This window comes from Porites lutea, chromosome 11 (assembly GCF_958299795.1).
Source record: "Porites lutea chromosome 11, jaPorLute2.1, whole genome shotgun sequence".
Classification (NCBI taxonomy): domain Eukaryota; kingdom Metazoa; phylum Cnidaria; class Anthozoa; order Scleractinia; family Poritidae; genus Porites; species Porites lutea.
In genome coordinates this window covers 10,076,659-10,101,210 of record NC_133211.1, presented here as the reverse complement: position 1 = coordinate 10,101,210, position 24,552 = coordinate 10,076,659, and the positions used below count along the sequence as shown (strand labels likewise).

General features: G+C 41.0%; 3 protein-coding genes across 3 annotated transcripts in view; all 3 read left to right on the top strand.

The window, feature by feature from the left end:
* The window catches only part of LOC140953181 (uncharacterized), a 5,966-nt gene extending 4,588 nt beyond the window's left edge, over positions 1-1,378 (top strand). Inside the window, exon 5 of the mRNA XM_073402681.1 lies at positions 1,350-1,378. Coding sequence (XP_073258782.1) covers positions 1,350-1,378 — 29 coding nt within the window. The remainder of the gene's footprint in view (positions 1-1,349) is intronic.
* A 103-nt stretch (positions 1,379-1,481) lies between these two features.
* On the top strand, positions 1,482-7,388 carry LOC140953010 (cartilage matrix protein-like). The gene is made up of 6 exons (XM_073402484.1): positions 1,482-1,708; positions 2,261-2,293; positions 4,804-4,848; positions 5,089-5,622; positions 6,275-6,316; positions 7,120-7,388. Exons 1-6 carry the CDS (start codon positions 1,618-1,620, stop codon positions 7,386-7,388), a joined length of 1,014 nt encoding a protein of 337 aa, XP_073258585.1. The 5' UTR covers positions 1,482-1,617.
* Positions 7,389-10,130: 2,742 nt separating this feature from the next.
* Positions 10,131-24,522, top strand: LOC140953180 (uncharacterized). Its single transcript, XM_073402680.1, has 17 exons — positions 10,131-10,162; positions 10,843-11,118; positions 11,645-11,659; positions 12,008-12,073; positions 12,289-12,336; positions 12,916-13,177; positions 13,628-13,683; positions 14,130-14,378; positions 14,997-15,320; positions 16,734-17,033; positions 17,533-17,844; positions 18,415-18,444; positions 18,969-19,985; positions 20,834-20,920; positions 21,707-21,898; positions 22,715-23,194; positions 23,568-24,522. Exons 2-17 carry the CDS (start codon positions 10,962-10,964, stop codon positions 23,633-23,635), a joined length of 3,663 nt encoding a protein of 1,220 aa, XP_073258781.1. The 5' UTR covers positions 10,131-10,162; positions 10,843-10,961; the 3' UTR covers positions 23,636-24,522.
* Positions 24,523-24,552: the final 30 nt, after the last annotated feature.

Below are 24,552 nucleotides of genomic sequence, written 5' to 3'. Positions count from 1 at the left end.
GTTGGGAACACCAACAGAGGGCCGCATGTTTTGCACCAAAACCATGTAGGTCTGAACTGTACCGGATAGCTTATCTTGTCGACCTGAAAAATACTCCGGCCTGGTATGAACAACCAAGGGGCGGATCCGGAGGGGGTGGATTGGGTGGCTAGCCAACCCCCCCTCCCCCCCCCCCCCTTCCTTAGAACAGTACACTAAACGAATATAATTCTTGGATAAACAAACGAAAAAACGTGAAATACGTGGGTTCCAAAATCCTTGTGAACCCAACCATCCTTTGCTCTTCCTAAATCGCCATGTTTTTTAGCAAACGTAGGACAACTTAAAATAGATTACCGTATAGTTTGTTGGCCGATTGGTATCAGCCACCCCTCATTAAAAAAAATCCTGGATCCACCCCTGCAACCATTCACACTGCCACTAAGAGTGGCACAGAAACCTACCCGATATCATCGTTCGCATGTGCGAACAGAAGCCTTATCCGATATGGTTTTTCGTTTGCCCAAGAGCTATCCGTTATGGTGCAGACAAACCCTTAGTCAGTGCTTGTTTAGCGGTGTCCATCAAAAGGAGTTGTTCTTAAAAAATACGGGTGTAAAGTGACAAATCCACTTTTTTGTCTCCCTTTTTTTCCAGCTTGCCGAAAGAGAATCGACATCGGTTTCTTATTAGAGAGCGGGAGAATAAGTTCTAGTAATTTCCAGCGTACTCTACACTTGATAAAGAAACTTGTTGTGTCTTTCCCGCGAGCAAAGATCGGCCTAGTCTCTTACTCCAGAAAGGCTACAAAAGTCTTTGGATTTTACAGGTATCCAGTTATATACAATAAATAATTACTAACGGGTTTTATCATGTTTTACTAGTTTCGTCTCGGACACACAGGGGAATACTGACAAACCTTAGTAGAGGACGGCTTTCTACGTCAAGCTTTGTCCATGTTTTTGTGCGTCAGTGAAAAAAAAAACGGTTGCTTGGTTGTTTAACAGTTATTCCCCAAGATAATTGATTTTTGAGTTCCAGACAGGTTACTGCATGTGTTACGTTTAGAAACCCGCGGTTCCTGATGGAGAAGACTCCCTCGTTTTAGTCGGCTCCTGCCAAAGTTAACCTTGAAAATGTTATTCGGAAACAAAGATTTTTTGGGATTTCCATCTGCTACAAACAACTTTTTTGAGACATATCACACCTCTTAGCCAATTGTTACAGGGCGTTCAGAGGATTTATCCGGCTCCTCTTTTGCCCTCAAGAAGGTTTTTACGTTTCTAAACAATCCATTTTTCCTGCGAGTGGAATAAAAATTTACTATAGGAATGTCATAACTAAACTTAAGTCTTTAATTGGTGTTATAGCTATAGTGGAAGACGAAGAAGTTTGTTGAGAGCCATTAGCAGCGCTCCATTCTTCAGAGGTGGGCCTCGAACAGGCGCTGCCCTTAAATATGTTAAAAGAGCGTTGTTCAAGAACCGGTCAAGAAGACGAAAGAGAGTCCTTTTTGTAATAACACATGGAAAGTCCATCGACAATGTTGCTATCCCTTCTGCCATTTTGCGCCGTGGAGGATTGCAGATAATCAGTATTGGTGTTGGAAAAGCTGTAAGCGTTACACAGCTTCGGCAAATGGTGGGAAAACGACGCGGTGCAGTATTTACATCCAGCTTTAGAACACTACTTTCCATTGCTCAGCCAGTTCAAATTGCAGCTTGCAGGGGTAAGAGCCAAATTCACTGATTTATACAATCTATTCTGATTTATATATTACTGGCGGGTGATGTTGATGATGTTTCTAGCCCTTGATGAAGGTCAGTTTTGCGGCCTTACCGAAATACTGGGCAAATAAATTACCGATTTATAGCTGTCCAATCAGCGTTGCCTTTAATTTTAGATCTTGATAGCCTGCGTAGCAGGCGCTTGGAAGTAGAGGGCGAAAGAGAGAACGGGCGCGCGCGAGGGAGACACGCAAGGGGTTGTCTCCTTCTCGAGCGCCCGTTTTTTCTTGTGCCCACTACTTCTAAGCGCCTGCTACGCAGGCTAAGATCTTGAAAAAGCCACCAGCGGTGGAGAAAAATCCCGTGACTTTTGCTTTCTCTATACTCGCCTTCATCTTTAAGGTCTTTTCCTACAAGGCAAACTGATATAACCGCGGCTTATGTGCGCTCTGCCAAGAGAGAATGCTCATTCTCCTTTGGTTCGGCACATGATTTTGATTACAACTAAAGGACGTGCGGTTTATTTACTGCTAATCAGGACCCTTTTTTAACAGGACTCAAACCTTTTGTGAAGCCTCCACCAGGAGGTGAGTATTTAAGGATCAGAACAAGATTGTGGAAAGCTGCAAACCTACCCCTCCCTCCCGATACCCAACATTTTCCCTAAGTGAGAAGTTGTTGTTAATGATGGATAAGGGGAGGGGTAGGTGGCTAGTTATCCAAAGTCTTGTACAGATTTTAAATATTGTTTCACCACACCTGTCCTCTTCGTGCCTCGTGGCACATAAGGCCTAAACAGAGTCCCTCCACTTATCTCGGGTAACTGCAACGGTCTTCACTTCCTCCCACGATGGCCATCCTGCTTCTGTTCTTTTCTTTTCAACCGTTCGCCTCCAGGTGGATTTTTGTCTTCCTCTTATTCAGGTCAGTGACGTCCTGTTGGCTTTTCCCCCGCGCATCATGGAGTCACACCAGTTGTGAGGACCGACCATAGTGTTTCCTTGATAAAGTGAATTTTCTCTGCTTCTGGTTTCCATAATAACAGGGTTTTACGTGAGAGGGTTATCAGCCTTCAGCCCAACCCCGAACGTGGAGGACAAATATTCGTTTACGGTGGATAAACTAGACGAAGGCTTTGATGTCTATGAAATTACTTTCCATTGAAAGTGACAGGCTCACAGGAAACACCCGCAGGGACTCACCTCGATCTATGTACTGCTGCGTTAACACTCGGGGTCTTGAAATAAGCGAGGAGAATGTGCTGCCTTTGTTTCACATCTGCAAAGGGTTAAACATTCTAGTCTTCTTGGATAAGGAAGAAAACCCTCACAGGCCCCGTCTCAAAACAGTTAATTGATTTGCGTCTTGTAGAACGTAAAAGAAACAACTTAACAATCGGTGTGACAGATCGCTTTGCCTGCGTAGCAGGCGTTTTCGCTCGAGTTTGTTTAGAAAATTGCTGAAATAGGGGAAGAAGGGGGAGGGAATGTTTCCTTTTCTGTACTCCCCCTCACCATTCTTCCCTTTTTTTGCTCTCGTTTCAACTTTCTCAATCAACTCGCACTGAAAACGCTTGCTACGCAGGCTACAAACCACCCCTGGTGTCTATCTGTCACGAGTTGGGGGGATGGGTAGGGAGGGTACCTTAGGGTACCTCATTTGGGACCTATTTGTCCCATTCCTCTCTTCCTCATAGGCCAGGTCTGTGCCAAAGATAATTCCAATGTGTGACAGACCACCCCTAATGTTTGTCTGTCATGCGTTGTGGTAGTGGGACCAGGGCAGATAAAGGTTGGGCGGTGAAACGAGCGCGTCCGAGCAAAAAGGTGTGATGCAGTGGACTGGTGCTCTGCTTAGAAATGTCGCCTGTTTTCGACTTCGGTCAGGGCTTGCGATATGGTTTGTACATTACACACTGCCGCTGTCATTGAATTATGGCGGCTTGATTTGTTTTCTTGCACTTCTTCCTCTTTTCTTTGTGCTGGTACGCTGTCTCCGAGAGGCAAATGTTGCTATTTTTTGCGGGAAGTTTAGTTGGAGTAGACAAACATCTCTTTCAAATGGTTTCTTTTATTAATTCCATGACTCTACCACTGAATTATATTTTCGTTCTGCTACTCGCCAATGTCGATGTTATTCCAAAACAAAAACAACTAAGTACTGTCTAAAACACGAAGGAAAATCTCATCCATGGCAAAACTAAAAGACAGCAGATCGTGTTTCACTGACTAGATGACGTGTATTTTATAAATGCGTGCAGCTCGTGCAGCTCGTGCAAGGTGAAATTATGCTAATTTCAATCACCATCATCCTTCTTTTTAATTTTGAAAAAAACATCTCATACGTCTTTCTGTTTCTTCGAAACTTCAAAATTAGTTTCCCCTCAGTTTTTATTGTTTACCTTGCTTTGTTTTAGAGAGAAAAACGGAGAAAAAACCTTAAAACTAACCTCAATAAATTTTGTTTACATGCGGTTGCCGGATTTGCAACGCATTGCGCGAATCGCCATGGAGCGTTGCACTCGAGAAGCAAAGTTTGAAGAAGTACAACGCCACTATATCCATATATATCAATCTAATTTTTTCTTATGTTATATAAAATGTATCCCCCTTTAGCATATGTAAAAATTGAGGTTAAGAAGTGTTAAGCTTTTGCAAACGAAACGGCGAAAGACGATTAGGTGATATTTAGTGGAAGGAGGAGGTATTCAACACTTTCAAATTAAACTCAAATTTTGGCATTATACGACCAACAAGTTTGACTTATAGACGTACAGACACAAACATATGAAACTGTTTATTGGTATTGTTATGAAACGAATTTATCTATTTAACATTGTAACCTGAAATTACAGAAAGAAAATGGGATTTCCGGTTTGCAAAGAGGAAAATTTCGCCGGCCTTCAAGCGCACCGGAAGCGCGGAAAGAGCGCTCGTGCCAGTCCTACTCCGCATCACACATTAAATGAAGAGCGGAGCGCTCGTTTCACCGCCCAACCTTTATCCGCCCTGAGTGGGACCTACGAGTCCAGTTCGTACCATCCCCGTTTGCCATTTTTGTGCCAAAGCTAATGATGTCTTTAATTTGTTGTTTTCAGTTATAATGCCACCAGGATTCCAGAAGCCAAAGCCTCATGGCAAGGGTAGGTAAACCTTTCGAACTTTTAAACGATATCTTGTTTTTGAGTTCTAATTTTGTCTTCAGCATGAGTAACGTCCTTTTATAAGCGTTGTTACCTATTCTTTGAAATCCGTGTCCTTCAACTAAGAAGAAGCTAAAGGAACTTAAATTTAAAACGAGTTACTGGAGCCGTCATGGCTTGAATCTTTAAGTTTCCGCGGTATTGTTTAAACCGTACGCACTATCTTAATCTTGTTTTCAGTTTGTTCCCGTGCTCTAGACATTGGTTTGATTGTGGATACCTCGGCAAAGGTTGGCGGCAAAAATTTCCTTAGGCTTCGCAACTTTTTGAAGCAAATCGTGGCGTCGTTCTCTGTGTCCACAACAGCTACCCGATTCGGCATGGTAGAGTTCAGCAGCAAACCCAGGAAGCTGTTTGACTTTAACCGCTTCACAAACAAAGCAACGTTGTTAAATGTGATGGGGCGGATACCATTCATGAGCGGTACAGCTAAAGTGGGAAAAGCGTTGAAGTATGCGGCGGTTAGGCTGTTCTCTCGCTCTACAAGACAAAAAGTTGCCATCGTGATCACTGCTGCTAAATCACGTGACTCGGTTGTAGTTGCTTCGCGGCGCCTGAGGCGTGCTGGGGTGAGGATTATAACAGTTGGTATGGGTAAAGCATACAGCGTGACACAGCTGCAGCAAATGGCTTCTACAAGGAAATGTGTTTTCACCTCAAGGTTCCAAACCATAAACAGTATCGTGCGAGCGGTGAAACAAAAAGCTTGTAAAGGTTAGTCAGTACCTTTCCCTGTGGTTAGGGACGTTAAGGCGCGCGAGAAACGCACCCCGCACGCACGCATAACTTCACCATTTTCCCTTATGCTTCAAACGCCTGCCTAGCAGACCATGTATCCTCCGAACAGGGTGTTCTTTTAGCTCGTCACATAATCCTCCCCAACGAATATGGATCAATTGAGGCTTCTGGGTAACTGACCACCTACCCCTCCCCTAAGTAACAATTTTGCCCTAAGTGAGAGGTAAGTGTTAATGTTGACTTAGGGGAGGGGTAGGTGGACGGTTACCCAGAAACCTCAATTGATCCAGGGGGGACTCCCATATAAAATTATTTGTCCTGTAAAGGAGACCACTCTGGAGCAGAGAACCATCTTAGACCTACAATGATTCTAATTGTATAAAGATTTGTGTTTAACACAACATGACGACGTTAGGTTTTTATATAGTGCCATATTTCTTGACGCACGACCGTAAGCAATACCTCTGTGGATAAAAATATTACTTTTCTGTCCTGAACAACGATGAGATGTAGAGTGACGTTAGGAAATGCGATTCTTTCCCAGCGCCTGTCGAGTTTATATATACCAATGCCAGGCAACTTCTTGATATTTCTTTTTTCTCTCTCTCTCATTTATTTCCTCTCTCAGTTCGACGTCCTGTTCCTCGACCCCAAGTTCTACCGCGACCAGGTGCGTATACATTTTAACAAATGAGCGACATTTTAATTCGGATTTTCCCCTTGAAAGGAGATTTTCATTCGAAAATGTTTCATTTCTTCGTTTGGCCACCAAAATGTTAATCCAAAGATAAGTTACTCGCTAAAATTTCAGCTTCCAAAGAGCACTCAAAAACAATGAGATTTCTTTCTTTATTACATCCACTTTGAAATCACTGGCGATCCGTGCAATCTGATTGGTCCTCAGCAGTGTGATCTATTCCAAAATCGCACCATTTTTTTCTCTTAATTGCATCTTTTTCCCAGTCAATGGAAAACGAACACTAAAACAGCACAACCAAACAGATTTCAAATCTTGTTTAAAGTAACAAATCACATTGCAGGTAAAATGGATGTAATAAAGGGGTAATTGACCTTCATATCGTGCAGCTGGTTTTGGTCTGAAATCATACTTGTGATTTCAAATCGAATTCGTGCTGCGGGCTCGTTCAATTTTGAAATTACGCGTATGATTTCAGACCAAATTGCAGTCCCATCAGTTCAATTACCATTACAACAAATTAGCTGTAAAGTCGTATATGACTGCCACAATCTTGGAGCATACTTAGCAATCTGGCAATTTGTGAATGGCGTAAATAAAAGAAGTCAACCTGAAGTTTGAAGGGAAGAATGAATACCCGAGACTTTACCATAACCAACTGCAAAACAATTATCTATTTAGTCAAGACGAAGGGTTTCTAACTATAACTGAAGGCTTAAACGCAGATTTATTCGACAATTAAACCAAGTATCCTTACTCCTTCTTTCTCGTTTTAGGAGGAAAGCGTCCGTACAGATTTGTTGGAAAGTACAGAATTCCACCCAGGAGATATCTTGGCCGAAAGATTAGAATCAAAAACCGTAGATATACCAAACGTATTTGTCAGCGTGCTGCACGACAAGGTCGTTATCGGGTATTTGTCATCTTCCGTGGTCGCCTGTGCTTCGTATCACGCTCTTCACCTCGAAAGCTTATGATCTACGGTCGGTCAAGATCAAAGAGACCTGGAAAAAGTATCAAGGTTTACGTCAAGCCGAAAGGTTAGTATGAGAAAATAAACGAAAAACGCTGCAATGTAATAGGCCATTTCCGAGTTGCCTGAAGGCTCTGTTTCAAAGCGAGGCTAAGTGCGAAGCCATTGATTCGAAAATGATTTGTTATTCTCATACACTGAAACACAAGAAAGATTTTGACTTAGCCTCGACTTGAAAGTGAGAGTTTTTGGAACTCGGAAATGGCTTATTTATTAGACTTTGTAAGAATAGGGAAAGTTTTAATTGCAGCAAGGTGGCACAGTTGGTTAGTGCGCGTCCTTCAGTGCGCGAGGTCCCGAGTTCGATCCGCGGTGACATATCCTTGTTTCAAATTCTCTCCTTTCTGTGTAGCTTTGACTAGCTTTAGATACCCTTAAAACGGAGCATCGATGGAGAGAGATGGGGTAAAATGAGCGCACCGTCGACCTCAAGTTCATCAGTTATTACTTTCACGAGTTATCGACGTAAAGTGGTTGCTTTACCTTTACCTTTACCTTTGATTGCACCACGGTATTTCGAACAGTTTCATTAGTCCCTTGGGGGGTACACCTGGACAGTAGCTTTACCCATACGTTGACTTACTGCTAGGCTGCACTTGCTTACTTAGTGCTTGATCGCAGCTTAATCCTCGGAGCCAATTCCACTGTCAGATTGGGGCCATATATGTTCGAGGTGATGTTAGGTTTGTGAAAGTCAATGAATTAGAAACGTCACGCCATCACCAGAGGAAAATTCGAAAGAAATCAGTTTTTCTCAAAAATATGTGAAAGCAGCCGTGACAGCGTTATGCTGTTCATTTGGTTAGGTCGGTTTGGTCCTCTTTTTAAATCAGGATAAAATAAAGCTTTTTCCAGTTACGGTCCAATTTATCTTTTTAGTTAAACTTAACTTGCTTATTCTGCCCTGCCTACAAGAAGTCAATTCTGTTCCACTAGCCAACCATTTTACATTTAACAGCCAATGAGTGATTTCCCGCGTGCTGATTGGCCGAAAGCAATGGTCTACGAGAGTTTAGTAAAATCCAACTAGTGGTCTATTAGTGATGCTGCGTTCTGATTGGTTGAGCTACTACTAGGCTATAATGTTATAGCCCACTAGTAGTGAAAAGCGCCGGCTTTGAAAACCAAAACAATGGCGGCTGAATGGCGTTTTGCTAGCTAAAGTTGTTTTGTGTCTCGATATTTTTTACCAACTAGTTGGATTTTACTAAAACAATTATTCCTCTCCCCCTCGTAGCCTCTGAGTGAGTAGCCCATTCGGGCTCGAGGAGCAATTGTTAAATAGATCATGGAGAATTGCTTTCTCTTCGTTAAAATCCTTTTTGCAACTCGTATTATAGATAATATTGACACTAGCTGCTGCAACAGCTTCCGCAGGGTGTATAGTTTACAATTGTCATATGACGTATTATTTGGCAGTGAAAACAAAGGAGTACAGGGAGGCTAGTAGCCTTGGACTGAGTACGTCCTTAGGTAGAATTTAGGCTTAGATTACCCACGGTTCAGAACTAAACTGTGTGTCGTTTATTCAACAGGTCGTCCTCCACCAAGAATACCACCTCGACCCAGGCCCCGGCCACGACTTCGTCCTCGTCCCAGACCACGGCCTTTTTTTCCATTACCAAGACCAAGACCTAAAGCAGGTTTGTGAGGGACTGTGTCTTATCGCTTTACTACGGTTTCGCTACTTGTCAAAATCTCCACTTTCGAGTTCGCTACGTACATATTCGTCTCGCTGCCTATTAGCAAAATCCAAAACTTGCACCCTTGAAGGGGCAAGCTTAGAAGAAAGAGAAATGTATTAAAATGTTTTTTTCCTACAGCGATGAAGGGAATATTTCCAGTAGTTTACAGAAAGTAAAATGTAGCGAATTTGTTGCGAACTAGGACTTAGCAAATTCGACAAGTAGCGAAACCGGTTGTTATCGTCTTATCTTATTCCTTAGCGTGCATCAAGGAACTTCATGGAAATTTCAACGGATTGGTGTCGTCTCCTTATACCAAACTTCTTTTCCTACGGATTATATCTGAGTGGTGCAGTCGTTCTTTCTAAGGGCTTGAAAACTCCACTTCTACCAAACAAGGATTGTTCACGATGTGTTTTGGGGTAAAAGACAGGGGTGCAGTTTTTCTATAAAGATTAAAACAAGGAAGGGAAGTTCACTTTTCTTTCTCTGCGATTTCTTGGAAGATCGAGAGGTTTCTTTTCGCTGGGTAGAAGCGTCGGATAATGAATTAAAGCATCGAGGTTTCTGTTCTTATCAGTCAGAGACTTACAGACAAAGAACACTATAATCGTCTGCTGTACTGTTGTCATTTTTTTGTGGTAGTATTATGGATAGATAGCGTTCATTATTGTTCGTCGAAATGATTGATTGCCATCTACTCGACTAATCCAGTGGCACTCAGTTTAATCAGTAACACTTGCCTTTACCCTTTAAGCCCCAAGATTTACATACAAATTCTCCAAACTGATCTCCATACATTTCTTTTAAGAACAGTTGAGAGAATGTGGTTTAAGATCAAAGCGTTCTCCCTTTGGTTATAAATTTAGTAATTCTCATTACCTTTACTCTCGATGATCTGCTGATGTTGTTAGGAGAAAATTGATGTTGGTCAAGACTTTCACATTCTGGCAAAATCTTACGTCTTCGTGGTTGCGTTACTCGTCATTCACCTTAGCAAACGTACCAAAGCACCTTGGTATTTGGAATTTGATGGTTACTAACATTTACATCGTGTTATTTTAGGCAGACGGCCCACAGGGAAGCCAAGGCCGCCACCAGGTAATACTATTGTTTGAGCTTGCTTTGCAAACCTTTTCGCAAGAGACCAAAACACGAATAGTAAAAAGTAGTTTCATATTTCTGTGAAATTTCGCCCACGATTGCTTTGCTTAAATCACAAGTGCTTTTTGTCTTAATTTACACGGAGGAGCTGCGAACAACAGTGGCAAAGCCGCGATTAGAATGGGTTGGAGAACTTTGGACACGTCACCGATCACAAGCATTTCCTCGCGTGGAGGCTCTTTAGTATTAAAGCCCGCTCCCGTCTGGCAAAACCTTGTCGATAACGCCGACTATCTGCTGATTGATCTGAAGGTCTTACGTTTTATGGCGTATTTAAAAAAGGAGGAGTAAACGATTTCCTTAATTGTACCGTATTTTCGGTGATATATTGCATTTAGCTGCCTTTTAGGGTGGATTTTCACTGTCGCGTAATTTTTACTTGCGTAAATATAATAGAAGAAATGTCTGACAGGTTGCGCGTCAAAGTAGAAATTGTAACTCGCGGAAACATAACGTTTACGCATGACCTATCATACATTGCCTCTATTCTATTTACGCGCGCAAAAAAGGAGGCAACAGTGGAAATCTATCCTAACTTAGTTTTTACGTTGCACAGTTACTACGAACAACGGGTGACGCACCCGAAAGAGTTCCCTTACCGTACGCTTTCTCTTTAGGTGCAAAATACAGTTACCTTGGACGGTACAGAGCCCCATCGAAAACAATCCTTGGTAGACCTGTGATAACCCTGAAAAGCATTAAGAATGCGAAAAAGAACTGCCAACGCCTAGCGCGCATGCGTAGAGCCTGGTCGTTTGCTCTAAGGTTTGGTCGGCAATGCTTCCTCGCTCGAACCAATCCTAGAAAATTTACAAAGTACGGCTCACCGCGAACGAAAATGCCAGGAGCCCTGAAGGTGTTCATCGTGAGAGGTAAAAATTCCTTGAATTTAGGTTAGATGTTAGAAGATAGAGTAGAAGATAGATGTAATTTTGACCCGTCGTCTGTGGTATTGTGAAATAAGTCGATATATGGATAGCCAGACACCCAAAATTAGGACTTGGAGGTTGGCTAATGGTTCACCTCTTGTTCTATTAATGTTCTGTAATTTGCATCAAAACTAGATGGCCTAAAGGTGATGTTACACGAGACGATTCGCAACGACGATTTTGAGCGCAACATAGCGTAGCACTGTTGGAACAATGTTGCAACCATTCGCAACAATGTTGTAATGCTGTGTTGCGCTAAAAATCGTCGTTGCGAATCTTCTCGTGTAACATCACCTTAAGGCTACGTTCACAAGACACCGGACGAATTTTTGACCGATTGAACGTTCGCGCGTTTCACACGGAATCACCTTAACCATACGAAAATTTAGAACTCTAACCGTTCAAAGTTCCGTGTGAATAGGGCGAAAATAGTGAACACTTCCGTGTGAACGAAAGAAAGTCTGCGGTGAAAATTTCAGCCGGTCGAAAGTTCGTCCGCTGCCGTGTGAACGCAGTCTGAATAGTGTATCATTGCCTAAAATATCATAAATTTTTAAATGATCTCTACAAGAAGAGCACCATATTTGTTTTCGATTCACCATTTTCACATAGACCATAATGCACTTAGCCCCCAAAATTTTGCATAACCATTGTTTCCAGTTTCTCCTGGTATTACAGTCGTCCCAAGAGAAATCGAAGACAATGGATATGCAAACTTTGGGGGGTAAATATGGTACATTGTGGCCTATTAGAGAATGGTGAATTACTAGGTTTTTTTACCACTTTCCTGGTTTTAAGGTTAATATATAACTTCTGCATGATATGTTTTCCTATTTTACAGGTAGCGGCCGAGTAACGAGACCAAGGCCGAGACCCCGGGTCAGACCTCGACCCAGACCACGACCCAGACCAAAGCCAGGTACTGAATGAGAAATCTTCTGATTGAAGATATGATTCGCTGTTTATTGGTGATACCATAAGAGAGCTTAAGCAATGACGACGACGACGACGGGAACGGGAACGTTTTGATTGGCAAAATGACAAATTTGCATGTGTATCACGCTTTTTGTAAAGTTCTCTGCCGTCGTTGAACGACTACGACCTGCCACTTCCTAATTTCTCGGTTTGTAGAAGACGTGAACACAAGACAAAAACCCAGATACCGTCCTAGATGCGGTCCTCGTGAGAATTCAACTCTAGAAAAATTCATCAACATTTGACAAACTGAACCGTAAGGAATGAGAGCGTGGATTAACTTTTTAACAGATCGCCTCAGTCGTAGTCATCTTTGCTTAAGCTCCCTATTTCTTGCACCTGCAGAGCCTGGGGAAGGGTCACGTGTTTTAAAGCAGGGTCTTTAACTCAACTGCTTGAAAACAACCCTTCTTGTGAAACTATGGTTACTTAGTTATCTTGACCTCACGCTTGGTCAATAATGCCTATATGTATCTAACCGGTTTTTTGAAACCCAACCTAAGGAAATTTTCAGTCATTTGACTGAAAAGGCAGGTTTCTTAAAGCCGATAAGGTCCAAAATCACAGTAACGAAGGAAAAGGAAAGGAGAAAAAGAAAGAGTCAGGAGAAGCAAAGGAGGAGAAGAGAAAAAAACAATGGTTGCACTTTTATAGTGGCTACTTTGGGTTTTTGGCCAAAAAAACTGTTGGACGGAAAGGGTACATTTGGCGGTAACGTTTTCAAAAATCCCCCTAGATATTCGTTGGTGTATCTGTAGCTGACAGAGGTATTTCATTTGCACTTAGGGCGCAAGTCATACTACTTTAAGGGTCTCTATCGACCACCTCCCAGAAGAGTTCTTGGAAGACCGATCAAGAAGTTTAAAAGCAGACTCTTTGCTCGCAGGCGATGTGAAAAAATAGCAAAATACGGACGATATCGGGTATTTGCGTTACAATATGGCCGTTATTGTTACGTCACTCGGTTACGTAGAAAGTTCGTGATGTATGGACGCAGTAAACCTAGGAGACTTGGAGCGATTAAAGTGTATCAACGTACCAATGGTAGGTCATCTTCCCTTAGACTTATGTAATTTATCATTTATTTAGTAAGCAGTCTATTAAAATAGTTCATCTGTTTGGCCATAAGGCAGCTGGCAAGGTTCTGTAGTAGGCAGTTAATTTTAATAGTAGTATTGTGGTATTTGTTTGTTTTTGTGTCATAACTGATTTTGTATTAATTACTGGTTAAGTGAAAAACATGGCACCTTAAACTGATACTATTTTGCCATCATACTGCTGGGTTAATGAAGGAAATTGGTCCTTCGTCTCTAGAGTTGGTCAAAAGGATTGTTGTAGCTCCTAAATGTTGTCCGATTGCACACAAAACCTAATTAGTCAACAAAACTTTACCATCTTTTTCTATTTCAAAACTTAATTCATTAAAATGACAAACACTCCTGTCAATATCGCGACATTTGTTTGTCATGATTTCAGGGCGTCGTCCTTCTCGACCCAGACCACGAATAAGACCACGACCGGGACTCCGACCCCGTCCAAGGCCGCGAATACCAGGTATTTGTTTTACTTGTTTTTAACGTGGTATAAAAATAAAATTCACAAAACCGATAGCTTCATCCCTAAGATGGAACCAACTGTTCAATGTAGTAGTTAGCTCCTATAAAGGCGTATTTAACCCAGAAAGAGCAGAAAGAGCATTTCTTTGCTTTAAACCCTCGTCTGAGTAGACGTTTGGTTTATAAAAAAGCACCAACTAAAACCGTTTTTGTTGAAGTAGCCTGCGAGCAAGCTCTCCATTTGGCGAAGTCACGCGTTAGCGGCACGTGAAAAGGGAGAAGTTCTCTTTTCGTCCGCCCCTCGCGGCTTTGCCACTCGCTTGCGCGTTCTCTCGCGTCTCGCTTTGCTCGCCACAAATGGAGAGCATTTTAGCAAGCTTCCGTTGAAGAGAAAGGTAAACAGGAAGTACTAAAAGTGAAATCCCGCCACTGTCTCTCTATTAGGAAGAAGAGTATATTACCGCTACATAGGAAGATTTAAGATTCCTTCTAGACTAGGGCGTGCTGCTCGCACTGTCACTCGTCCCGCCTACGCCGTAAGGGCGTGCTTTCGCTTGGCTCGTGCAAGACAAAGTAGAGCTTTTGCCATCCGCCGTGGAGTTAAGTGTTTCTTGTCCAGCATGACCTCCGCAAAGTTTACAACACGCGGAAAAACTACAGTTGGTGGGCTAAAAGTGTATATTGTATCGAAAGGTAAAGTGCACGTAGTGTAGATATTTGTGCCAGTAATAACTGTTCTTTTCAACTTCGTTGAAAAGAATTCGTCTGATTTTAATCTAAAAAGAAATTTCTCGACGTTTCTAAAATTTTCGAAGTATCTACCACAAATTCACACAGCTATTCTGCATGTACTTTGCGAAAACCAATGTAGAGTACAACCCCCGCAATTAAGAACCTAGTTTTTACTGAAGAACGTGTTAGGCTAAAAAAACTTCAGTCAGACCCTCACTATAGAAGAACCTGTTTAGCCTAAAGTTTGTAACAGGTTCTAATTTTTTATAAAATAATGTGTACTCTGAAGGAGAACTTCGAAATTCATGTAATCACGAAAGGGTTATAATTTTTGTTATTATAGTCATTATAAAATAATTTTTACTGGTAAGCAATTTTTTTGTGAGTAGAAGGCTAACTCTTAACTACAAAGTAATATTTTTCTTCAGAAAATGAGAACCTATTTAGGAACCTGAGTAGCCTAATTTTGTGTTAATTACCATTTTTGTAAGAACCTGTTCAGGCTAACTTGGGAAAATGTAGGCTTTTACTCGCGGGGTGGTAGTGTATTGTGATCAACTTATACTGTGAATCCTTCAGGCTCATCTAGACCTGGAATGCGCCCCCGACCTCGACCCCGCAGACCACGCCCAAGGCCAATACGACGAGTTTGGAACTATCGCAGGATTGGAACTTACCGAATTGCAAAGGGTGTATCCATTCGAGGCCGCAGGTACCTTGGAACGGTTAAACAAAGAGTAAACCCAGTCAAGCAATGCGCACTTATGGCTCGAGAGAAACGATACCGATATTTTGGACTGCGAAGCAGACGTTATTGCTACGGTGCAAGATCACGAAGACCGCTGACAAAATATGGAAGAACCTCTGGTTTCCGCGGTATGGTCGTTTATAAGATTGGAAGAGGTGAGACTAGAAGCGATAGATAAAACATGCAGCAGCCACTCGTTTTGAATCAAAATGAGAACCATGTGCTATGCCTTACTTTTCTATTTCCTTGTTTTAAGCTACATTTAGTCAGCAAACCTGTAGCAGGAGAGAGTAAATTTTTATTTCTTAGGATAATCTCTGATTTTTCTATTCCTGTACATATTTTAAATGAGGAGTATTATAAGAACCATTTTTATGAACTTAAAATGAGTAATATAATTGGCGCGTTAAAATAACCAAAACAACAAACTCACATCATTTGCCTACTAGCGAAAGGAGACAAAGGTGCGCGGGTTCTAGCTGTTCCGTAATTCAGTAAAGTTTAGTGTGTTTAGTTAAGGTAAAAAAACCACTGCAAAAACCGTGTACGAACAATCTTGCTCAACGTCGGTTCCAAAAAGATCGTGATCAGTCAAAACAGATAAAATTGAAAACGTTACAGTCAAGAAGACTTTTGCAGGGACTAATCAAACAACGTTGCTTGATCACTCCCTGCAAAAGTCTTCTTGACTGTAACGTTTTCAAACTTTAGTGGTTTAGAGAATATGCTTCCTAGCAACACTCATGATGACAAAAAAAGACAAGAACCGCAAATCTCCGAAACTGCTTTTCACTCTTGAAAGATGTCAAAAAAAGGTCGACGACTTATATTGATATATGAAATGTCTGTTGATAAGAAATAGAGGAAGGGAAGTCAATATATACAATCGGACTCCATTTGGCATTGAAACAATATCCTGAGAAGCCGAGAAAACTTTCAATGCACGCTTTTTAGGAACCTATTTCTTAATTTTCAAAACCAGTATAGTTACAATGGCATAGACACCCTTATTCATGAAATATCAGGTATCATAAAATATCACGTTAATTTTATTTATTTTATATATTCTACAAACATGTTAAATATGAGAATTTAATCTCCATATGAAGCGTCCCCACACTGCCTGCCTCGATCAGCTTTAGCTTTTGGCACATGTTTATAATGTACCATCTCTTGCGATTGTTAGAGTTGTTGTTGTTGCTGTTGTTGTTTGCAAGATTTGTATGATCAAACAACGTCTTGCGTTTTATCCTTAAAAGTTTGTATAGGTAATAGCATGATTAGTAGTGGTATTTGGCATAAATACCACGAGTGATATTTCAAAATTGTTATATGTAATTTCACGAGCCTTTAGGCGAGTGAAATTTGAGACAATTTTGAAATATCACTAAAAATCATGCTATTATTTGTTTATACTACTTCCTGCAAAAGCTTTGTAATTTTCACATGTAGGTATTTCAAATTAAGCTGAAATACCACTGCTCTAAGCCAATCAAATTACAGAAATTTCTCATGTATTAGTATAACAATTTTAATTGATTATGATTGACATTTTGACACTTCATTAGGCTCACTAAGGCCAAAGCCCAGAGCATCACCATGGTACTATCAGTTCATTGGCCGCTTCAAGTCGCTTACAACAAGGAGTCTGGGTCGTTTTGTCGGGAGAATGAAGGGAAGAAACAAAGTTTTCAAATGTGCCCGGCGTGCTCGTAACATGGGATACAAAGCATTCGCACTGCGTAATAGAGGCGACTGTTATGTGTCGAGGTATTCAGGAACCTACTCAGGCAAGGTTCGCATGTATGGAAAGTTTAAAGCAAGTTCTGGTGGACTGCGTTCGATTGACGCCTACAAAATTGGAAAAGGTAAAAATTCGATATAAATATCTGAAAGATTAGTCTTCATGTATCGCTGGTTATCATCTACGCCGAAAACCGTCGCGTAACGAGGTTCGTAAATTTGTCGGAATTTGCATTGCCCGTGAATCAGGTGGATCGCTTAGTGCGTTAGTGCAGCGCAATGTCGGGTGGCCCTTGTAAATACTCTCATTATGAAACCATTTACCATATATGGTCGCAGCAGGATTATGAGGCGATAACCCGTTGAGCCAATCAAACTTCGTAAAAATTCATCAATCAGAGTCTGCAGAAACCTAGCTTTTTAGATTTGTAGAGAACAGAGAAAAACGGTGCATCCATTCCCACAATACACGAAAAGTGAGCATGAACACAAACTTATCAAAGTTTTCCCAGAAATTTTAGAACAGACATTTGCATAAGAAACAGTGTTTTTGTGTGGCTGAGTGTTTGACTGATTGATTGATTGTTTGATTGATTGATTGATTGATTGATTTACTCGTCGTAGGTCGCTATAAGCCTCGTCCGAGGTCTCGAAAGGGAGGCTCCGTCTGGCATTACCGTTGGATAGGACGCTTTCGATCTCCGAAAGGAAGAGCACTGGGGATGAGATTAGGCCGAGTTACCGGGAGAAGAAAAATTTTTAGCTGCGCTCTTCTTGCAAGGCGTAAGAGATATCGTGCCTTCGCTCTTCGCAGGCGCGGCGTGTGTTATGGAACGTTTTCATCAAGAACTTACACAAGAAAACCAGTTATCAAAGGTCGCTTCAGAGCCAGCGCGGGAGGTTCTAACTTTATCGACGCCTACACGATCGGAAAAGGTGCCAGATACTGGAGTTTTAATTTAGACAAATAGAAGATTATCCTTTTCTTAGATTGTTTAGCGGCAAGGATAAAGACATTTTCTTATCATGTTTGAATTAGCACACACATAGTCTTGTAAATTCAAGTTTGTTTTTGATAACCAAAATTATATATGTCTGAAACATATTTACAGGGACTGTAAGTATGTTAAGAGTTAAGCAAATGCCATTTCCTCGTGTTTAGGATTTGACGCGCGTCAATTATCAATGCCCGTTCTTATAATTGTCTTACCGTTTGCTCTTCCGTTCTGTAAGTTATAGGTTCCTAGTTGAAAAAATTACTTTCGTAACTTACAGTACAAACCGAATCAGAGCAAACGGGCTTCGTACGAGGTATTTACTGAAAAGTCCAAATATTATTTCATATTTTCCACGTTAACTATAAGTGATACAAAAATGAAAGTAAGGAAGATGTGATAAGAAATAACCACGTTATTCGAAAGTTCTTTCGTTTAAGTACAGCTAAAGCGATGATAACGATGACCACGATTATCATACTAAATTCAAATTTTTTTGTTGTATTTTCAGGCCCTTACACTCGCCCGAAGCCGAGAACAGGTGAGCACTGACCTTTATTTGTTTTGACCTATTAGATGAGTAATTGAACTTCTAAGTAACTGTGAAAAAAAAACTTAAGTATAAGAAGCGGTTTCGATTGACATTTGGATAAAAAATGCTGCGCGTACAGGCTTTAGTACATTACAGCGAAAGTGTTGCTTAATTGCAAGCGGCAAGAGAAGTTTCCACTCCTAATCTCTAGGTTGCTTTTACGCTTGCTTGGCACGTATAAAGCCAGCATTCGTTTGGATTTCCACTGAGTATGAATGCTTGAAACGCAATCTGATCACACGCTTTTGTACCTCCTATCACTCTTAATCTGATCACGCGCGTTTTATGAAACTCACGCAAAGGACCACCGTTGGAGCAAGAGCGTTGTAACCGTCGTTCAGAAGCCTGAAACTCGCCCGCGCTATGTAACCTTTAGTTATTACTCCAAATCCGAGTAAAACATATCAAAGGGCCTGGGGTTGTATATCTGTTCATTCCTTCGCTGTTTTTAAGATGTTCGTCTTTTTATGTAGGTTCTGGGACTCGATTAAGAAAAAGACGTGGGCGAAAATTACGGGAGAAAAGAAGAAAAGCTAGACGAAAACGAAGAAAGCGAGCACGCGTAGCAAAAACCCGAAAATTGAAAAGAAGATTGAAAAGACGCTTACTAAAGTTGAGGCTATTGAAAAGAAAACAGGTGCTCGTTGCTAGATGGGTCAGGCGCTTGAAAATGTTGGGGAAAGTAAGACGATTGATGGCAGTGCGGAAAGTGAGGATGGTCCTGAGAAAGAGAATTCTAAAAATGAAAACAAGAATTCGTGTTCGCAAACTGAGGCTCAAGCGACGTTATTACCGACTACAAGCAGCCAAAAGACGTGCGCGCATGCTCCGAGCAAGAAGAAGAGCCATTAGGATCCTGCGAATTAGGGCCAGACGACGTATGCGAAGATTGCGGTTATTGGCTAGCAGGAGGTTGGCGCGTGCGCGAAAAATCTCCAGATTACGGAGGCTAAGGCGGTATCGAATGATGGCCAAATTCCGAGCAAGGCAACAAGCAGAACGGAGGCGAATGGTGGCATTAGCTAGAAAAAGAATTAAGCTTTTGCGGCGAAAAATTCTTCTTAGACAACGAGCCATTCGAGCAAGATACCGCAGATTACGCCAAAGGGCAGCAAGGTTAAGGACGCTCCAATTTAGAGTAAGGGCCCGTCAAAGACGCATGGGTATGCGTCTCACTATGATCAGGAGAGGGCTTGTGAGTATTTCGCAAAAGATGTCTTACTACAGACGTTTGCGGCGTTATGCAATATTACGGCGTTTGCAAATCTTGCGGCGTTATCAAATAAGAAAAGCCGCGAGCATTCGTGTTAGATGGTTTAGGTATCAAAGGCAGCTGATTTCTGTTAAACGAAGACGGCGTTTGCTGGCGATAAGAAAACAACGCGCAGGTAAAAGAATGTGGCAATATCAAAGGAAGAGATGGCAGTGGCTCCGAAAACAGAAGAAGAAACTAAAAAGACTTCTACTAAAGAGAATGCGAAGAATACGAGGTGAGGAACGGTCACACCTGATATACACAAGTAGTCTGATGTACTTTATTCTTAAATGTACTGATTACCGTTAAGACTGAAAACATTTGGGCCATGCATTTATACGAGGAAAATAAAACGCGAACTTCCTGTATAAATGGCCAAAGAGACGTCTTAGCGTGTGTAAATGGTACAACCTGTATTATTTTTTTTATTATTTTATACGAGTACATCAAGTTCGTGTTTTATTCAAAATGCGCCTTGTGTGATTAGGACACGTCTTATTTTTGCTCGCATAAATGGTCCTATTCTTTCGACGAATAGACCTTTTTACCGATACGGCGGCCATATTGAATTAATTAAGGAGTGTTATAGGATGCCCAGGGGGCATGAGCACATTTCGTTTGTATTTTCGAGCACTTTTCGGGACATTTTTTCTTAAAGTTTTCTTAGAATAAGATTGTAATGGGAAAAAAGATCCTTGTGCCGTGTTTGGATGTAATAATGATTAAAAATCGAATTACTTCAATATGGCGACCTTAGCGGTAAAAAAGTCTATTGAACCGAGCAGTCACTTGAGTCAGTGTCCTATACGGAAAACAGAGGTCGTAGACGTTGCAATGTCACGCAAAACTGCATCTGTAACCTTTTCACGCCTAGATCAAGTTATAATAGTTATTTGGGGCAAAATCTTATGGTGTTACCATTCAAATGAAACCTTTTTGATAGAATTTTCTCATAGTGCTATTTGTTTTTTTTAATTGTACGAAAAGTTGTCTGGAATTTTTGTGAATTTTTTGTGAAATTTCTAGTCAAATGTTAAAAGATTTAATGAGGCATTATGATTTACACTCTTGTTATATTTGCAGCTGGAAAGAAAAGAGGGGACATACTCTCACACAAATCACCGACGGAGAAGTCGGTACATGAAACTAACAAGAAGAGGAACGATGCTGGTAGGGTTGGAAATAATATATGTAATTTGAGACATGGTGTTTAATACAAGATCAAACACTGAAAAGAGAGTTGAAAATACGACGTGCAGACAAGTAGTTTGATGTTGTAATGAAACAAATTTTTTTTATTAATTCACAAAGAAAATGAGCCAAGAGCTAAAAAGGGAAATTAAGGATGCAAAAATGAAGGGTTTTTCATCTGATTTTCAAACACTTACGGAATATTAAGTCTCTTTGTATTGTCTTTATGATTGATTTATTCATGAGTTTAAGAAAGAAGGAGGAAGCTACTTGGCCAAGTGGTCAGTAAGTGCTGGGCACTGTGTCAAGGTCTGGGTTTGAGTCCTGATCTGACCATTTGCTGGATTTGCACCTCTACTTCAACTTTAACGTCCCCTCCCCTTACTTTTAATTTTATTGAACGAGCAAATAGTACCAGATTTAACTAGTACTATTTGCTAAAACTAGTACTATTTGCTCGTTCAATAATATTTAGGTGATATTTCTTTTCTCAAGTTTGGGAAATATTTTGTGATTAAACGGAATAAGCCCTTCCTTTTATAGCCTGCGTTGCATCCGGCTCACGTATCGTCTAAACCATTTGTATAGTTCGGCTCTATACAGAAGCTTTAGCATGTCCTCGACGCAGGCTATTCCTTTCAGCGGGCGGCTTCCGTTGCTTTGCTGTAATCTGTTGGTGAATAATCAACAATGACCTACTCTGTTGTAATTACAATACATGTAAAGATTTTAGAAGTCTAATTCGTTCGCAATGCCGCGTTTCAGTTATAAAACATTTAAAATCCGCTGACTACCTCTGGCAGTTTGAAGATTTCTCATCAGGAGAATCCCATGATGTTCTTCACAAAAGAGTGGCTCGGTTTATGGGAGGCGCGCGAGTTGTTTCGACAATTGCGCGAGGACATGTAGCCACAATAAGTGACAAGAAAGGATGGATTTCTCTTGGAGACTTTCAAGGTAACACTTTTCGTGTAATCTAAATTCCAGTTTGGCGTTGAAAATTTATTGCAGAAAGTTAGTAATAGCTATTTTGAGCTAGCCCTCCTTCATCATTATTTACCTTAGATAATAAAGAGGCTACGTAATGAGTGTGATTAGGAAGGGATTGGTTGTCTATAGCGTGCACCACAGACTAAACTAAACCTCTGGGCCGGGTTGTTCGAAGTAAGACAACCCTGGGTTAGTGCGAAATTTAAACTCAGATATGAGAGCTTTAATTCTCTTTGCCTAAAATTTGATGATTGGATACTCTAAAGAGAATATAGAAAATTACTTTAATTAATTTAGCCCTGGGTTAGCGTTAACCGGCGTTCGAACAACTGGGTCCTAGTTAAGTCCGTTGTTGCTCTGATTCCCAACCTGTGAATCAGGGTTTACAAACGCGCCATGGTTTGCTAATCAAGTTGAAGGCAAATTCGAAACGTACATCCGGTAATTTGTTAAACCCGTTGGGATCCAGAACAAGGACTTCGGCGTTGCTTTGCAGACCGTACTAACCTGGGGTAGATTACGTCTGCGACGCAGGCTTGGTTGTCCAAAGAATGCTGAGAAATGCTGGGAGTTTACAATGGCGGATCCACGGGAGGGGCCCCACCCGCTTATTTTAAGACCAAACTGATGCCCGAAGGGCCGAAAAATTTTTTTTGAGACCCACCCCCCCCCCCCCCCCCCCCTTCTCCTCCGTTTTGTTCTGGATCCGGCACTGGCTTTACATGAAATACTCCAATTCACATCCAAAGGACCGCAATAGCTAATAACTTTTTGTATTCGCAGGAAAATGTTTCAGTGATCCAGATCAGTGTAAACATAAGGGCATGACAGTGATGGCATCGCTCAAGCTGGACAAAACAAAATTCCATAACAAGTCCAGCTCGTACTTCTTGTCCAGCGGAGGTCAAACAACAAAGGCTCGTGGTTTTGCCTTTCTTCATCTCTTGAATCGTTACATCATTACACTAAGCACACATCACAAACAGTGGCAGGTAGAAACAACAAATCTTCCTCAAGGATGGTTTAACATGGCTTTTACTTGGAAGAAGGACGGCTTACTTAAGCTGTATGTCAATGGCAAGGAAATTACAAGTGGAAAGTCCTTCAAAGTTTCAAGGCCAAACGATGCATTCTCTCACGTAGAAATTGGACGTCCAAACAACTCTGACGCACCCACTTTCAGAGTGCCACTGGAGATCGATAATCTTGCATTGTGGGAAAGAGCTCTAGCAAGTGACAAAATCAATGCATTAGCTAAGAGAGGTACGAAAGCGTTTTTCAGACCTTATAATTAAGAGTATAAGAGCCTTGCCTTGTTCAGAGATGAAATTAGTGATTCCCACGCAATGGAGAGAGCTCTCCCCCACCCAAAATTGTCCTTGTTCCTATCAGAGACGAACTCAATGTGTTGGTCGGGTTTGTTGCAGTTTGCCTGCCTTGCGCGGATAGATTTTTCTCCAAATACTTGAGTTTTCCCCTTATTTTCAATTCAATAACCAGCAAAAATTTAATTTGATCTGAGTCGACCAAACTAATAAAGAAGTAACAAGCGGGTACCAATTAGGTTGCAATGGTGTATGTTTTATTTTCTAATATCTGCAGTCAATGAAAAAGCAAATACTCTGTCTCTACTTAGATCAAACAAAGACGAACAAAAAAAGAAGAAAAGAAAATGTGAAACACGCTTCGCTGAATAGTGAATAACGCAGCAATAGAGGTTTTCCTGTTACTGCGTGACACTCCTGACAGCCTTGTTAAGGAGCTGGTTGTTCCTACAAGAAAATTTGTTAAGCACAAAAGAGTAGGTGTGACAGGCGCACATCTTTATTTTTGGTATACAGAGGTGAAGAGGACTATTTGTTGATTATAGATTTGAGTTTAAGCTTAGGTGACCGCAGAATGTATGCGCAGTGAAACACTTTGTATTGTTTTTGGATTCGATAACACGGCCTTATTTAAAGAATCATTCCTATCCAGTTATTTAAACCAAAGAGGTTTCTCGATTGAATACATTTTTGCGGGACAGTTGTTTCGTTTGCAATCAAGGCTAAATTGCAGTTTGTTTTCATTTATCTGCTTTGTAAAACTAAATTATAGAGAACATTCCACACAAATCCTCTGTAAATTGAGCATTTAGTTGTGTATGCAATAAAGACGTATTGCAGTTTAAGTGACCTCGTTGTCAAGCACTGTGTATATTGTTATGCTAAAAGACTGTTACCATATACGGAGCAATGTTTTGCACACTTTTTCTCGTAGTGTTATTACGCTGTTGTTAGACAAGATGTACGAGGCGTTGCTTAGCGTAACACCTCTAGATATAGTCCTTTTGCATTTTAATTAGTATTATTTCAGAGAGAATCAGCCATTAGGATCCTTTCGATATATTAAAATTCGATATGTTAATATTCGCCGTTAAAGGATACAAGCAAAGAAAATTAATGAACACGATTAATAATTTGCTTTGGTTTTTTTTGTCCCCTAGGCATCACTATAAAGTTGCAGTCAGTTTAATATATCGAAAAGAATCTTTTTATTAATTTATCTCTCTACAAAAACAAGAACGCATATCGGTAAAGGCAGGCCTTTACTTGAAATATCTTGGGACAATTCTGAATTCT